Source organism: Labrus mixtus, chromosome 2 (genome assembly GCF_963584025.1).
Source record: "Labrus mixtus chromosome 2, fLabMix1.1, whole genome shotgun sequence".
In the NCBI taxonomy this organism is placed as follows: Eukaryota; Metazoa; Chordata; class Actinopteri; order Labriformes; family Labridae; genus Labrus; species Labrus mixtus.
The window spans coordinates 20,665,901-20,681,757 of NC_083613.1; the positions used below are offsets into that span (position 1 = coordinate 20,665,901).

The 15,857-nt window shown below is 40.3% G+C and overlaps 1 protein-coding gene across 2 annotated transcripts in view; it reads right to left on the reverse strand.

Moving 5' to 3' along the window:
- Positions 1 to 15,857, reverse strand: part of LOC132988226 (protein sidekick-1-like) — a 197,227-nt gene that overhangs the window by 85,965 nt on the left and 95,405 nt on the right. For both annotated transcript variants that reach the window (XM_061055498.1, XM_061055489.1), the window contains exon 5: positions 14,499 to 14,632. In XM_061055498.1, the coding sequence (XP_060911481.1) occupies positions 14,499 to 14,632 (134 nt within the window). The remainder of the gene's footprint in view (positions 1 to 14,498; positions 14,633 to 15,857) is intronic.

The following is a 15,857-nucleotide window of genomic DNA, read 5'->3' on the forward strand; positions in this document are numbered from 1 at the left end:
CCCCCTCCCCATTTCCCCGGTGCCCTGCAGTACACTCACACTGCTCCAGGACAAACCGGGCCTGAGCACGGTCATGCGCATAAGGTCATAAAACAACGCATGAAGGCTTTACTAGTTATGAAGCATGCATAGTATACAAGAAAGACAGACTCGGAAAAAAAAAAGTCGAGCGATGTCCGCCCATCTGAGAAAAACAGAGAACATAACTGCTAATTTACTGACTGTGGCTTATTTTGAGTCATTTTTGTTAGATACTGCAATAACACTCCACGATTTCTCAATAATGAAGGCGGTCCACATAGTATACCTGTGTTTGTTCTCATGCATGAACTGTTCCGTGCCGAAGCACACCTCTTCCAAGCGTGCCAGGGCCAAGGAGGTGTTCAGTGCTTGAGCACGGATCGGAGCTCTCACACTAGTCAAACAAACTGGACTTTAGGGGTGAGGCGTGCTTAGGGACGGTACGGATGCTTAGCTTGAGTGTGCCCTAAGTGCCTTCTTTAGAAACAAGTATTAATCTAGCAAAGCGTGCACTGCTTCCTGTGCAACGTCTGCAACAGAAACAGTCCCACTTTTGCTACACACGAGCGAGTGGAGGGACGAGGCATGGAGGAATGTGTCAGATCAGTGGAGGGCAACATGCCCTGACATTTCTTCAGGCACTTCCTTAAAGGCTTAGACATTCTCTCTCACATGCTCAGGCTTCAGAACGGAGTAAAAATGGTGATACTGTATTAAGAATTTATTGATCCCCTCTGGGAAACTCCTTTGGAAAAAAAAACATGCAATACTTTCACCACATTATCACAGTGTACAGTGTATTCTTCAGGGCTGTATCAACATCAATGCTGAATCCAGATACTTAACACAAAAATATAGTAGAGATGCTACTGAAACAAAGTCAGGCCAACAAACTGGACCGACAATGAAAGTGTGAGGCCTTGCCATTACGTCTATTAAATGTAGATTAAAATGCCTCAGTTCCCAGGACAACCACTAATATTGCTTGTTTTGTCAGACCAACTGTCCAAAAGCTCCAAGACAGTAAATTGTAAATGGAGTTGTACTGCGTAGTGTTTTGATGGTCTTCTGACCACTAAAAGTACTTTTACACTACATGTCACTTTAAACCATTCACACACTGATGACAGAGGCTGTCCAATACTCATCGGTACTATCCCATTCACCATCACTCACATGCCACTTTGGGGTTCAGTGTCTTGCCCAAGGACCCTTCGACATGCGACTATAGGAGCTGTAGATTCAATCCCCAACCTTCTGGTTGAGAGTTGGCCGACTCTACCACTGAGCCACAGCCGACCCGTCAATTTCAACAAATCCCTGCCCCATTTATGATATAGAAAATCTATATCATTTTGTGATTACCCCCCAAAGCGTTCTGCAGTATATCACCAGCAAATATTTTCTGTTTATATGAATGTGATACTCATCGTATTCAGGTATCTTTTAAATTGAAAGTTTACTAATTACTTGCAAAACCACATTTAATTAACCTGCATGCTAATTTATTTATCTGCTTCTTTGCCGCAGCTAAAAAAAGGTAGCCCTTATTCTGCCAAAAAAATCTTCATCTCCATGTGGGCTCACTCAGATTGAATGAGTATGCCACGTCTTTACATCTTTGTATACGTGTATATAAAGCGATCACTCATTGGGGCAACAACCGTTGGGGTTTGTGTCTGATTAATGGCTTAATTGATGAAGTGGCTCAGAGATCGATTGCTCAGGCCTGGCTATAACAGATTCATTAAAACAGTGATAGATCAATGAGATCTGGTGGCAGCTGTTCCGCCTGGCTCCGGACAGCATGGCCTGATAATGGACATCATCAGTCTGTCTGTGCTGTGGATCACAATATGTCTGTGTGTGTGTGTGTGTGTGTGTGTGTGTGTGTGTGTGTGTGTGTGTGTGTGTGTGTGTGTGTGTGTGTGTGTGTAGAGCATCTGAAGGCTTCACACATCTCCTCTTTTCTTCAATCACTCCAAAAAAAAAAAAAAAACAGGCAGGGGGAGGAGTGAGTGTCAGGGAGGTAAGTAGGGATGAGGAGGAAGGAGGAGAAGGGCGGAAACTATTTTTGGATTAAAGGCCCTGTTGATGTATTCCTGTTTCAGCATCCCCTCTCAATCTTCAGCTTTTTACATCCTGCCTCTCTTTCCACATATCCATCCCTTCCCTCCTCAAAGCCTAACCAATTTTGCACTTGCTCACTCTTCTTTTTCTTCTACTCTCTCTGGTTACCAGATCACTCTCTGTCCTCACCCTCCCTCTCCTTTGTTATTGTTATCTCTCCTTCTTTCACTAATTCTTTGCGAGTACTTTGTTCACCCTGAAACCCTGATAAAAACTTTGCCTAACATCCTCACTGATAGCACAGGGGACAAGAGGACAAACACACACAAACCCTTGTGTAAGGCAGTGTGAGTGAATTTGTAAATGGGTATGAAACGGGGCTGTATTCTAGCGAGGTTTTAACTAATGAAGACTGTGCAGTAAATAACACCGCCCACTCAGTCTTTCAGGAACCATGGTGTCAGTTCAGGAGCTAATGAATGTGGGCTGAAGAATAACTGTGATAAGAGTGTTTGTTTATGTGAATGTGTGTGATTATTGGTGTGAAGGTGTGAAACAGCACTGGCTTTATACATTTCTACATTTCATGTTAGCTTCACCTGCTCTTGTTTCTTTTGGCTTGAAAATGAAGGTTGACAGTTCATTTTGGACCCATGACACCTGAGCAAACCTCCATCTGCTGATGAGAACGATAACATACGGCTAAAACCTCTGAAAAGTCCAACACAGCCGGCGGAAGGCAGTTCAACCAACATGAGTCGGGAAGAAGAAGGAAGAAGTTATTCCTTGCTTGCTTACTGTTGCCAAGTGCTTTACTCACTCTTGATCAATGTTGGGTCTCTGTAAATAATATAACAACGAGTAAGGTCTAGGCCTGCTCTTTTTTTTTTTAATTGTCTTGAGATGTCTTTTTGTTTTATGATTTGTCGTTATACAAATAGCTTGTTCAACTAGTCGAAAAAAAAAAGAGTCCGATTTTTTTATTTGATATGTTAACCACTGATGGTCAAGAATGAACAGATTGTTTTTATGTATCATTCCTAACAGGATATTTTTGGGCTGTTTCTGTGATATGTTGTTGCATAAAATGAGAGATTTTGCAGCAGCTTATTATGTCATACATTACATATTCACTGTTATCAGCTTGGACAAAATAGTTCCAATAAAGCCATCTTTGGCCTGAGGGACATCACTCTGTCGATTCATGTCAAGGAACAACGAAAAAGTTTCGACGGAAAATTGGATAAGTGATCACATTAAGATGAGGATTGAGTCTATTGTGATACATTCACTGTATAGAGTGTCTTCAAAATGGCAAAATCACAACCTTGTAGAGGGACTGATATATTCTCTGTTTTTTGTAAACTCATAAAAAATCATACATACAAGTATAAATGACAACTAACAAGTAATTAGTTCTAAGAGATAAGAACTTGAATTGGATTTCAGTCTGCCTCGCTATGATCCAGAACTCTTCCATCCACATGATCTTAAAAACATAATTCTATTACAGCTTGGTGTGATGTCCTGCTGTTACACATGATTTATTAGTTTCCTAACTAGAGCCAACAGAAAAAAAGAGACCTCAATTTTCTCACCGAGGGCATTGGGGCAATAAACCGGAGGGTCAGGGAAAATTGAGAATGCCCTCTGCTGAAGAAAAAAAGAGAAGCTGGTCACACCTAACCCACGTTTATATGATTCAAATGAAATAACTGTATTGTTTGGAAATACGTTAATATTGGAGGTTGTCAAATATGTAAGTTTGGGTGAAACTACTTCTACTTCCAGAGCCACCAAAAAAATTAAACAGTTTCTCAATTTTCACCATGACAGAACATTTTAACCATATTGCCTTTCACACACACATTTGACAAATCAAGCAAACCACTGAGACAAGCAACTCTCTGTTCACCTCCTTACCTCTTTTATTGAACACATTTCCCCTTCTTCAGGACCACATCATCTTTCCTCCTATTTACTCATCTTTTACCTTTCTTCTGTTCCTTCAATCCAATCTCTTCTCCGCCGCCCTGCCTCATCATTCACCAGCTCTTCCCCCTTTTCAATCTCTTCTTTTCTCTTCCACTTCTATTGCTTCAAATTAACATCTGCTGACTGACTGGCTCCTCCAATAACCTGTTTCAGCCAGCAGGGAGCACGGACATGCAGAGCCAATCTGTGTGTTCACATGCACACTAATATTTCATTTATATTCGGGATACTCTGAACGCTGTTTATAAAAGCCTGAGTATATCCAGTATGTGCTGATACAAGCTGGCATATGAACTGTGCATCCCGTTGTGTTGCTCAGTTTGGAGTCTGAAAGCCTTGTGCATATTCACACAGTGATAACTATCAAAATAAAGCAGCACTTCTGAACACAGTGGGAAGACTGTAATATGTCTGTTGCCATGAACTACGCATGAAGCATGAGGCCTCAGCTGGGAGAAAAAAGCTCCTATTCTGAATACAAATGTTGATGCACACTTACTCAGTGATTCACTCACACAGTCTCGGTTTGCAGGGTGTGTAGCGGGTGGTGATAAGGGACATCTGTGTGACTGGCAGGATCATTAAAACCCTAAGCACCATGCTACTTATCGGCACACTTGACACCTCATCCAGTGTTCCGTTGTTTTTCCCCCGTGTGTGCTGCTGCATTTTATCTCCTTAAGGCAGATGAGATGGTATCCTTTCCCAAGTATTTATATGTAGATGTGTGGATAAGTCAGCACTGATGGTACATCAACTATGTTTCAGCCTATATGCTATATAATAGCAAGGCTGTTCTGCATCCTAATTATTCTGTCTGCTTCATTCCCTTCTTGCTGCAAGACATACTTGATGCAGACACAAAAACACAGAGTGCACCATTGTAGCAACGATCATCTAAAATCATATCATATAAGATTCACCACTATTAAATCAGGTAACCAAAATGGCCCTAATTAAATGGATGCTGTTGGCAGGTTTCACATTTATAGATTTGATCTGAAGTATCAACATTCAATCATCTGTTGGCCAAGCTGAAATAACTATGGGCTGTTACAAAAAAACCCAAACACAATTCCTCAACGCTCAACAATGATCTCAATTTGGAAGTGGTTATGATGATACATTCAGCCATACAGACGGGCTGAATTGGATATTTCAGCTCAAGTCTTATCTGTTGTAAAGCCCTGGAAGGACACTCATTTTTAACAGGATAATCTTTTTTTTAATGGTTTTCACAGGTTTTACCAGGTCCATGTGTTCCATGAGCATGATGAGATAACTGTTGATTATTTGTCTCCCATTTAAAACCTTGTAAATGAAAAACACAAAATCCAAACATCCAACAAGGCTGTGCTCAAAGTTATCAGCAGCTCAGATTGCAGTTCATCTAGACAAGCTGTATCTAGAACTCCAGCGAAAAAACAGTCTGAAGCTGTTTTCACATGTGCACAAAAGTGATGAAAATATCAATGCTGCATGCGTAAACACAACCGGAAATTTGTAAATTATTTTCTCTGACTATTTCCTGCCAGCCGTCTGGTGAAATGTCCTCAAAAATGTGGTGTGAGCCCGTGTGTAAACGCAGCAGGTAATATTCAGGAAATGATTTTGATGATGATATTGAAATCGCACAACCCGTGGACTCTTTGTACGTGTGAAGCTTAGACAGTAATGCATTAACCCCCTGAGCCTTGAATACAGGTGGCAGCTTGTAGTTAACAATGTTGACATTATCTTTTGTAACACAAAAACTTCGGGAGCTTCTCCAGCTTCTGTTCTCTGGCCTTTTTAGCTCCTCTGCTACTGTTAGTTCATTAATTCTTCAACACTTGTTTCATCCGGCCTCTGTGACTTTTACTCTCTTCTCTCTCACAGGACACCTTTCTGACTGGCTTCTCTTTTGTTGCCTTTGTTGTCCATTGACTTTTTTTTTTACTTATGAATGGAAGAATATTTGCAGACTGTTCAGAGTGGGTGTCAGTACAGGGGAAAAGTCATCTGTCAAATCAGAATACACGGGTATCTATCTGTCTTAATCCATTTCATCACACTGTAAACACGCCTGCAATTACATCCGTAACTAGGTGGAACAAGCAGAGCATGCACACGCAGGGACACACAGTTGGCTTGTAATACTGACACAGGCCATGAAGTCAGCTTCCTGTCCATCCTCCTGTCACGGCGTCTCTCTCTCTCTCTATCTGCACACTGGGGGTTTTAATTACAGAACCACTGAAGAGCCTCATTACACTGAGCGAGAAAGAGAGCAAGGACCAGAGATAGACACAAAAGAGAGAAGAGACAGAAGAAATAGATAGAGACGGGAGACATGAATCAACAGAGACGACTGATCTCTCTGCAACTAAAATATTGAATATAATCATCCCAGACACAAGCAGTTGTAGCAGGAATTAATCAAAGCACTGATTTATTAGCCAAGCCTGTTTAGGAAAAAACACTGAGTATTAGGGCCCATTTGTATGATCGTGTGTGTTTGTATGTTCCACATCTGTAGACTTTAAATATTAAGACTGGATACGAAAAAGCAATGATTGCTTATCCTAACAAGGTCAGACCTTTCTTAGCCTTGTAGGCATGAGGCTGCAGATAATTTAAAAAATACTACAAAACTGCAAAATAGTGATATAACTTATTCTTCAAGGTGAGCACGCAATTAAATGCATCAGGGATTCTGTTAAGTGACCTTCTGGATGATTATCTGCATAACTTGTCTGTGGATGGATTCAATATAAGCCTCTTACACAATCTCTACTTCAAGAGGATCATCTCAGGCTATATAATAGTTTCTTTACATCATGAGAAAAAAATGTGTGACTTTTAAGATTGGGGAAAAAAAGACTGATCAGGCTTTTAATCCCTTCTAGTCAAGGAACAACTGACAAAACCGCACAACTTCCCTTGTTTCTGTTTCGTTAAACAACCACAGCAGCAAAACTACTGTAGAGTCACGGATGGTCACCAAAATGAGAGCTGGAGTGCCGAAACTTGGAAGTTATTTTGCAAGCACTGAACACACTGCAAGTGTCTGAAACCCATGTGGTGTTCCCTCTTGTCTTCAAAATCAGTTTTCAAAAAGAATCTGTTGAAACAGTTTTTTAGCAAAGCTGCTGTAAAAAGCTGAAAGCATCAAAAATAACTGGACGTTTCATTGCTTTGAAACGCTCCTGCAGCAGTTGAAGAATAACGTTCAGAGTGAGGTATGTATTATATATATACTATATGAAGAATACAGTATTGTTTGCGTCTTCAGCCTATGTATTGCAAATAAAAAAACTCAAAGGATACTGATTTTACAAAGATATCACAAAGAGGAAGCAAGCGACCCACCTTCCCCCTATCTTTGACGTATTTTAGTTAATAATAATTCAAAGATACATGTGGATGCTTTGTCTGTCTGCTGATCCACTTATATGGCAATCAACAACAACAAGGCAATCCAAAAAGTGTTACCAATTGGTCCAAAAGTTTTAAGAGTTTCAGTTCCATCCTGGGGAATAAAATGCAGAGACAATTAAAGTAGCTCTCTCCTCTGTGAGAAAAAATCAATCAGCTTCAGCGTGTCACCCACAAGTACTAATGAAGTCGTCACCAATAGTTGCAGCAAGAGGCCTACTTGTAATTTGTTGAGACCTGTGTGTCTCTCCCTTCTATTTCTTTGAGTGTAATGTAATTATTCAACTTTCAACACACACAACTTTGGAAATGAAAACATTATAATAACAATAAGCTATCTTCACATAGTCATATATATATATGTACTTTTGTTTTTAGATCTGCAGCGTTTATAGCAGTTTAGCACTCGCAAAGAAAGACATTACATGCAGGCTGTGGCCCGGCTTGCTAAAAGGAGGAAAGTTTAACAACGTCTGACTAGAACTGTGAAATCTGTGAGCTTTTTTTATCTAGCTGTTAAATGAAAAATATTGACAGCTGCTCCCAAACACAGCCACACATTCTGCCGGTTGTTAATTAGATGCAGTCATTTGACAGGCAGAGTGGTAGAGAAAAGATTTAGTATCACTGTTCAGTGCCTACACCTGTGCTTGTATTAGGAGGGCGGCGAGTTGCTATACCGCAGCCAATTTGGCTCTGGTTTTGTCTTTCAGGGTCGCCAGGCAAAAAGTCTGAGGGAAAACCATTATTCCTCATGTCTGCTGGAGATATGATCTCTATGGTTTTACTAAAATCTCCTGAGACATATTCCCTTACTCACTGTCGAGGCAGCAGATTGTCTACACAGGCAGAGCACGCTGAAGCAGATTGTGGCACAGATCGTTGTGTTGCCATGTTGGTTAGAGAGGTTTCTATGGAGTTCCTTCCAGCCAATCGAGGCACGATGCAGCAAAATGCAAAAGAAATATGGATGTCATGATGCAGCCCTGGTAACAACCTGACTACTACCAGTGATTCTTTGAAATCTTTAGGCTTTTAGACAAGGGGCTGCAACAATATTACAGTCTGACACAAAGAAATGTGTGCAAACACACACACATGCCACACAGGTTCCACCATACCAAAATAACAGCAAAGTCAATCTCTCCTGGGACACTAAGATACCTCCAATTAGACGTGCCACAGAACAACTGGGAAGGGACCTGGAGCAAAAACACACAGGAACTAGGATGTTTAGACAAACACACACACACAATACACACACACACACACACACACACACACACACACACACACACACACACACATGCAGAAAGGGATCCACTGCAGTCTCTCATTTAAGAGTCAGTGATGTGGAAAGGAAACATCTGGAGGGGAGGGAAGATCAGAAAAAGCAACAAATGACACAGGGCCAGAGAGGCGTGCAAAAAAAACTATGCACGTTATCAGCCAGCACACATGCGTCTGCAAGCAGGTTTCATGGTTTCATTGCAATACTTCAAAGCGAGAATAAAACAAACAGAAACTCTCGAGAAAAGTGCCATATACTGTTTTGAATTTTCATTAACAATATTAATTTTCCTGTCGTCTTTTTCTTCATCAACTTTTCTAACCGATACAGTGTGCACATGGTTAGATATTTGTGTGTGTGTGTGTTGTGTGGGTTATCCTGAGGTCAGCTGAGTCATACGCTACACAAGTCTATTCTTCAGCTCGACGACCACTTGGCCACTTGTTAGAGCCGCAGTTTGACAGGCCCTGCTTGATGGCTGCTGGGGGGTAGAAGAGGATACACCTGAGAAAAGGAGTGATGTAAAAGGACAGACACTAGGGGAGTCTACCACAGGAGGTGTAATCAAACTCAGACACTCTCCCCGAACCAACAGGTCGAGGTAATCAAACTCAGACTCCCACTCCCTCCCCATCGCACAAATACAGTGATTAAGGTTATAAAGGATAAACGGTTATATTACAATGCATTAATGCACTTGATGCCAAACCCTCCCTCAGCTCTTTTCTGACACTCTCTCCTCTGCTTTGTGTCGTCTCATCTCCTCTGCTTTGTGTCGTCTCATCTCCTCTGATTGTTATTCCCTGTATTTGTGCTCTCTTCAGCTGCCTCGCTGTGTACACTACTGCCTTCATATTTCCTCTGTTCTTTATTCAGTAGAATTACATTTAAAACTCAATTCATTACTGAGCAGAACTATGTACCTTGAAAGGCGAGCTGCAAAATTCCAAACAACTTTTTTTCCAACTTTGTGGCGTTCAAGAGAACTTATTTTAAGAATCTGTTGACAGACGTTTGCATTGATTGCTGCCATGCTCTAATTATTGAGGTACACGTTTTTAGAGGGAATTCCACGGATTGTAGTCATCAATATCAGTTATCTGAGATGCTACCCAGGAAAGAGCTGTACAATCTCATAGCAGGAGTTTAGGAATGAGAAATAATCAGCCTGATGCCACACAAGTTCATCTCAGCTTGAGTTGGGTGACTATAACTTCATAAGAGGATGGCTGTATTATGTGAGCCTTTACAAGGCAGTCAGAAATAAAAGACACTTTCTATTGTGTTTAGGGTCTTGGAGTCAGGGCATCTTAGCCTCTTATGCATCAATGTTTAAAAATAAAAACATGTCTCACAAGTCTCGCAACATTATGCAAGCAAAATGCTGAACAGCTGGAGCACTCTCTTAAAGTGTCAGCACTTGATAGGCAGGGATGCTGTGTATGCTCTAATATCTTAAGCTCTTTTTGCAGTTCAGCAATTATTAACAAGCCTGACATTACAGACTCTATAGAAAAGATAAAGGCAGCTGATCAGCTATTGAGCCCAAAGCTGAGATTGCATTTTAAGCGCTACAGTAATTACACCATTGTATCACACATATAGCCATCCAATCCTCTCTTTCTTTTCATCTCTTGCTCTGACTTCTGTTCTGTTCTTCTGTTTACCCTGCATGGCCTCTCCTCTCCTCTCCTCTCCTCTCGCTAAATATATGAGTGGATCGTAAACACTTTATCGTAAACGTCTCCTTTATTTAATCTGTAAAGTGCAGGTTTATTCATAAAGTCCAGATATGCTGAGTGATTCTGCTATGTTTTGCATGTGTCTTTTAAATCTCTGTGTTCCTCCGAGTCCATATATGTGTGCAGTGAGAACTCTGTTTTGGTATATAGCTCTTTAAGGTCATGCACAAATCTATGAAGACTTCAACGACTGTGAACTGGAAAAAAAGCACACAGACGGACATGCATACACTTTTCTCAGCAAGACTGGGGAGACTGTCTACTGCTTTGACTGAGTGTGTGAGTGCATTGGTTTGAGTGTGTATTTAATTGAAGAAAGAGGGGGAGAGCTGATAGCAGGTATGCACAATTAATTGGAGGTTCCCGGGATGCATATCTACTGTCACTAAAAAATAAATACTCTGAGGCCATTAGAGTCACAGTCACACAGACACACACACACACACACACGCTGAATCAAGCATGTGTACTGTAACTGCACATTAAATCTGACCTTCCCTCCCTAAAAGGGCTGTGTTGACATAATTTGCTGTGTTTGCTTTATAATTTGAGCACCTTGTTGTACATTTCCCCCTGTGAAAATGTATAATTCCACTTGTGTCAAGTTCAGTCTGCAGTAATAACTAACTGAAACATCTTCTGCAATACTTTAAGTTATCTGAAGTGGTAAAAAGCTCAAGGAGCTGTTTATTTAAGAGGCGGCCTGTGCTACCTGTGATTACAGTGTGTGTGACCTCTCACTGAGCTGTTGAGCCGCCATCAATTGTGGCTGTTCCATCTCGACCATGGACGGCGGTGAGTGCTTTTTATTTGCAGCCATCTCGCCCACATTTACTGGATAGCGGTCCGAGACATGCAGATAATTGATCTGTCAAGTGGGCAGGTCATGTAGCTGTCTTTTCACAAGTTTCCTTGCCTCTAACAGGCCTCGAGGATAAGCCGAGAAACAGAAACAAGCAGGTCCAACAATTGTTACATTAACTGTTTAAGGCTGAAGGCTTTCTGTTGACATTTTGAAAAAGAAAATACATTTGGGGAATTGAAAATTTGACTGACGGCTTTGAAGAGCTGTCTTTAGATCTTGTAGTGGCTGCTTAATGGAATATAAAAGTGAAAAAAAGGGAGGCAAAATTGGATGGAGTCAGATAGGAAAGGAAAAGATGAAAAAAGAAGAGGTGCAGAATAGAGATTGACAAAAAACATAATTTTAGTGAGTCCATTCACATGTTCTTTTGTGTCAGTTAACCTGTATGGACTACTGTACATCATGTCATTTCCACAAATGGATTCCTTTTATTCTTCACATTTCCTGCTAACAATAAACCCCTGCTGATCTCAGTCATTAATAAGTCCAGTGTGTTCCTTTGTGTGCAACTGTTATAAGAGAGAACATTTTTGTAAATTCAAAACTTTCAATACTTGCAGATTTATTTGTTTAATGCAAATTCATAATCCAGCCTATTTTATTTCAGGGTGTCATTTTAGTAGTAAAGGTTAAGCCTGGCAGTAACCAGAGAAGATATGTAGGGCACACATGTAATATATTCTTTTCAATTCGCAAAACCAACCAGCAGACCAGAGGGCGGATCAAAGTTTAAAATAGAGGACTGACTTAGAGAGAAAGAAATACAGTTTGACTCCATGCTTCAATGTTTGTTTTCTCCTTTCTTTCCTCTTCCACATTTGCTCTTTCCATTTTTTGGGGGCTTTTTCACCCCTTTTCCTCTATTTATCTCTGTTCTCAATGTAAATAAAAAGAGAATCAAATACTGTATGTGTTGCTTTAAAGCAAAACAAAAGTTTATTGTTGAAAATACACACTCATAAACAAAGATGAACACACACACACACACACACACACACACACACACACACACACACACACACAGACACATTTATGGCTATATAAGAAAGACTGATCAGTGAAACCTAACTATACCCATACAATCCCTAAAAAAACGCCCAAGGGAGCTCTCCACTCTGACAGCAGTAACAAGGTGCTGTGTGTATATTTATGTGATTGTGTATACATGTGTGTGTGTGTGTGTGTGTGTGTGTGTGTGTGTGTGTGTGTGTGTGTGTGTGTGTGTGTGTGTGTGTGTGTGTGTGTGTGTGTGTGTGTGTGTGTGTGTGTGTGTGTGTATTTGTACCAAGGATGCCAAAGGATACAGCCCTGTAAAGAGAATCTAATTAAAAGTCTATATAGCCACAAGGGACAGAGCAATCCCTCCTCCTCTCATTTAACCACAGTGAGCGCTTTAGCTGAGGGACTGTAAGACAGTGGAGTCTTTACTTTGGCCTCCAAGGAGAAACAAAATGTAAGGGATGAATACAACGATAAAGTGATACATAAAGTGAAGACTATGACAAAGGCAAGAACACATAAGGTAAGACAAAGGTTTGACAAGATGTGCATGACAGTTTAGTCTGTTACTTCTAAAATAAAAGGAGGGCATATTTGTCACTATCTGCTAAACGTTTTGATTTTATGGAAACTTGAATGAATGAATGACATGTGTGTTTGTTGGCATAGGAAATGATCAAGTCATGATTAACAATGTTTATCCAGAGAGCTGGCCATGTTTTGGATGTTTTCAGAATGTTTAAACTGGGATTGTACACTGTCTCAAAGGAAACAATGTTTTTTATGAAATGTTTTGTCTCTTCTGGCCATTTATTGACCAACGTCTTGTTATTCAGCAAGCCATGTATCTCATTTTGTTCTTTTGTCAATTGTCATGTTATATCCATATCATTTTATGTATATATTGATTTTAGTTTTACAAAAGGTTGTGATAAAACCTGACTCTCTAGGCTGGTATTGAACAAAGATCAAAATAAAAAATGTCTGACTCCAAATGACTTCAAATAACACTAAATACAAATCTGCAAAAATGCTGAAAAATTATGGACAGCATTCAGGGATTTCCACCAAGAAGGTCGAGGCCTGATGTCAAGTATGTAGGGGGACTTGGCATCTGGCAGCAACTGTATATAGGGCGCATTAATGGGCTGCTGGGCTGCCAGGGAGTAAGTGCTGAATATCATTCTATGCACAACGAGGTTAAGAACACTGATCTCCGAAACTGCAGGTTTCCTTAAGTTTCTTCATGTTTGACGAACAGTCTCCAGGGACTTCCAACCACTATGTATGTGGTTACATCTAAGCCCCCTCAATGTGACTGCAGTTAAAAAGACAGATCAAAAAAAGTATTTTGAAAATATCCTTAATGCTGTAGCACAACGGGAGGTAAACTTAGGCCTGGAGGACACCAGCCTTGCAATACAGTATTGGGAACCCTGGTGTTATTATGAAGTTCAACAGCCATCTGTGTAATGAGTCATCTCTGATGGAACAACCAAGCTGTGTGATGTCAATTTGCCCTGTTAACCCATTAAACTTTCATTCACAGCATATCAATAATTCAAGCCTCTCAGCTTAATGGATCCAGTATTTGGATGAAACAGCTTACAAACAAAAATGAGTGAAACATTTGGACAGCTACATCTGTTTTTCTGATGTGTCTGATACATATTTAATCCACATGTCACATCCTCTGCTGTTCATCATCATTTTCAGGTTTTATCTACGAGTTGCCAACAGTAATTAGACTGCCAATCAAACTGCCTTCTGCCTCTTCAGCTGAAGAAAAAGGGCATACTTCAATTCAATCTTTGAGTTTTACTTTCATTTAAGTAAACCACATTCATTGAACACAAGGGCTCAATCAACCGCCCTCAAAGCTTTCAGAGTGTGAAATAAAATCAAATGAAGCGCATGCAGCAACACTTAAAGAGCCTGAAGGTCTTCTAATCCACTGTCATTCATATTTGGTAAATGGATAAAATCTGCCTATTTTTTTAGATTTAGATGCTGTATGTTACATTTACATTCAACTGATTCTGACTCCTCTCTAAACTGTTTTAGATCTAGACAGAACTTTTCTTTTTTCTTTTTTTACCTGAGATGCTCAGGTAGATGGCGGAACTTGTCACATTCTCTCCAGTCATCTCGTTCACCGCCTCTACGTGGTAACGTCCCGCGTCTGCTGCAGTGGTTGCCAGGACGACCAGCTGATTGTCCAAGGTGATTGTTCTGCAGGGCATAAACAAGACAAGGCCACAACAACGGATTAGGGAACACAATAACAACAACAACGGAAAGATGTTGCTTCTTCTCAGACACTCCTCAAACTATGAGTCCAACAAGAGGAGAGTGTTTGGTACATGGATCATTTGGAATTCAGTTTGTGGGGAAATAAAAACATTTAAAACAATCATCAGGAGGAAAAGAGGATTCAGAGAGCTTAAATAAATCTCTCCTGCTGTCTCAGATTGATTGTGGCTCATTTTGTGTCTCTTTCATTCTTTTTGGCTATTCATGTTTTCTTCTTTCTTCTTTACACTGATCCTTTCTCATTTACCTACATATCAGCATCAATCAATACAAACAGAATACAAAAACACACAAGCTCAAAAACACAAAAGCTCTTGCCGTAGCGCTTAAGAGGAGCATAATAGCAGGTGTAGATTTTGGAGGAAGAGGTGTGTGAGAGGATTGCAGGAGTGAGTCAAGGAGTTGAAGAAATTCATTTGTTGCCCTCGTAGTTTTCACATGTTAGAGACCCCACAAGGCAGAAAGTGCAGATTAACGTTTTTAGTGATGCTACTTGGGATTTCTGCAAAAAATCCTCCAATATTCTAACCCGACATCTGATCTGAAAAAAAAATCGATATGACCAAAGGGAGAAAAAAAAGCCCATTAAAGGGAGATGAGACTCTTTTATTTTCAGAGAGTCTGTCTGTTCCTGTGTCCCAGCTGAGCAGCTACACACATAAAACTGTGTGATTTTAAGCTACATTGATGAAGAAAGTAGAAGAAAAAAAAGGATACTCAATACTGCCAATTACAGATAATGTTTTCATCTGGATTTATTTTTCTACAAACAAAAATTGGAGATGGTTTTCTTGGGCCCGGTAGGTGCGTTCGCAGTTGCAATATAAATAGGTAATTTGAAATCTAAAATGACTGCAAAACAAACTGTAGAACAATATTAACTCACATAGCTAACGTAATACGTAATGACTCTTTGACTGCCTACTGAGAGAAGGCACTGTTAATATAGAGTTGAAAAGACTGCAGCCTGGCAGAGTGTAGAAGAATTCTTAAGACTAATGAAACTTGCCTGGAGAGGACTTGTTGCTACTCAGTAGTGCTGGTCTTTATTTGGTTGTTATGACTTGGCAAATAAGTGACTTCCTGTCAAATTGTAATTCAAACCAGCTTTATTGGAAGTCTCATTTAAAGAAAGGAGAGAGAT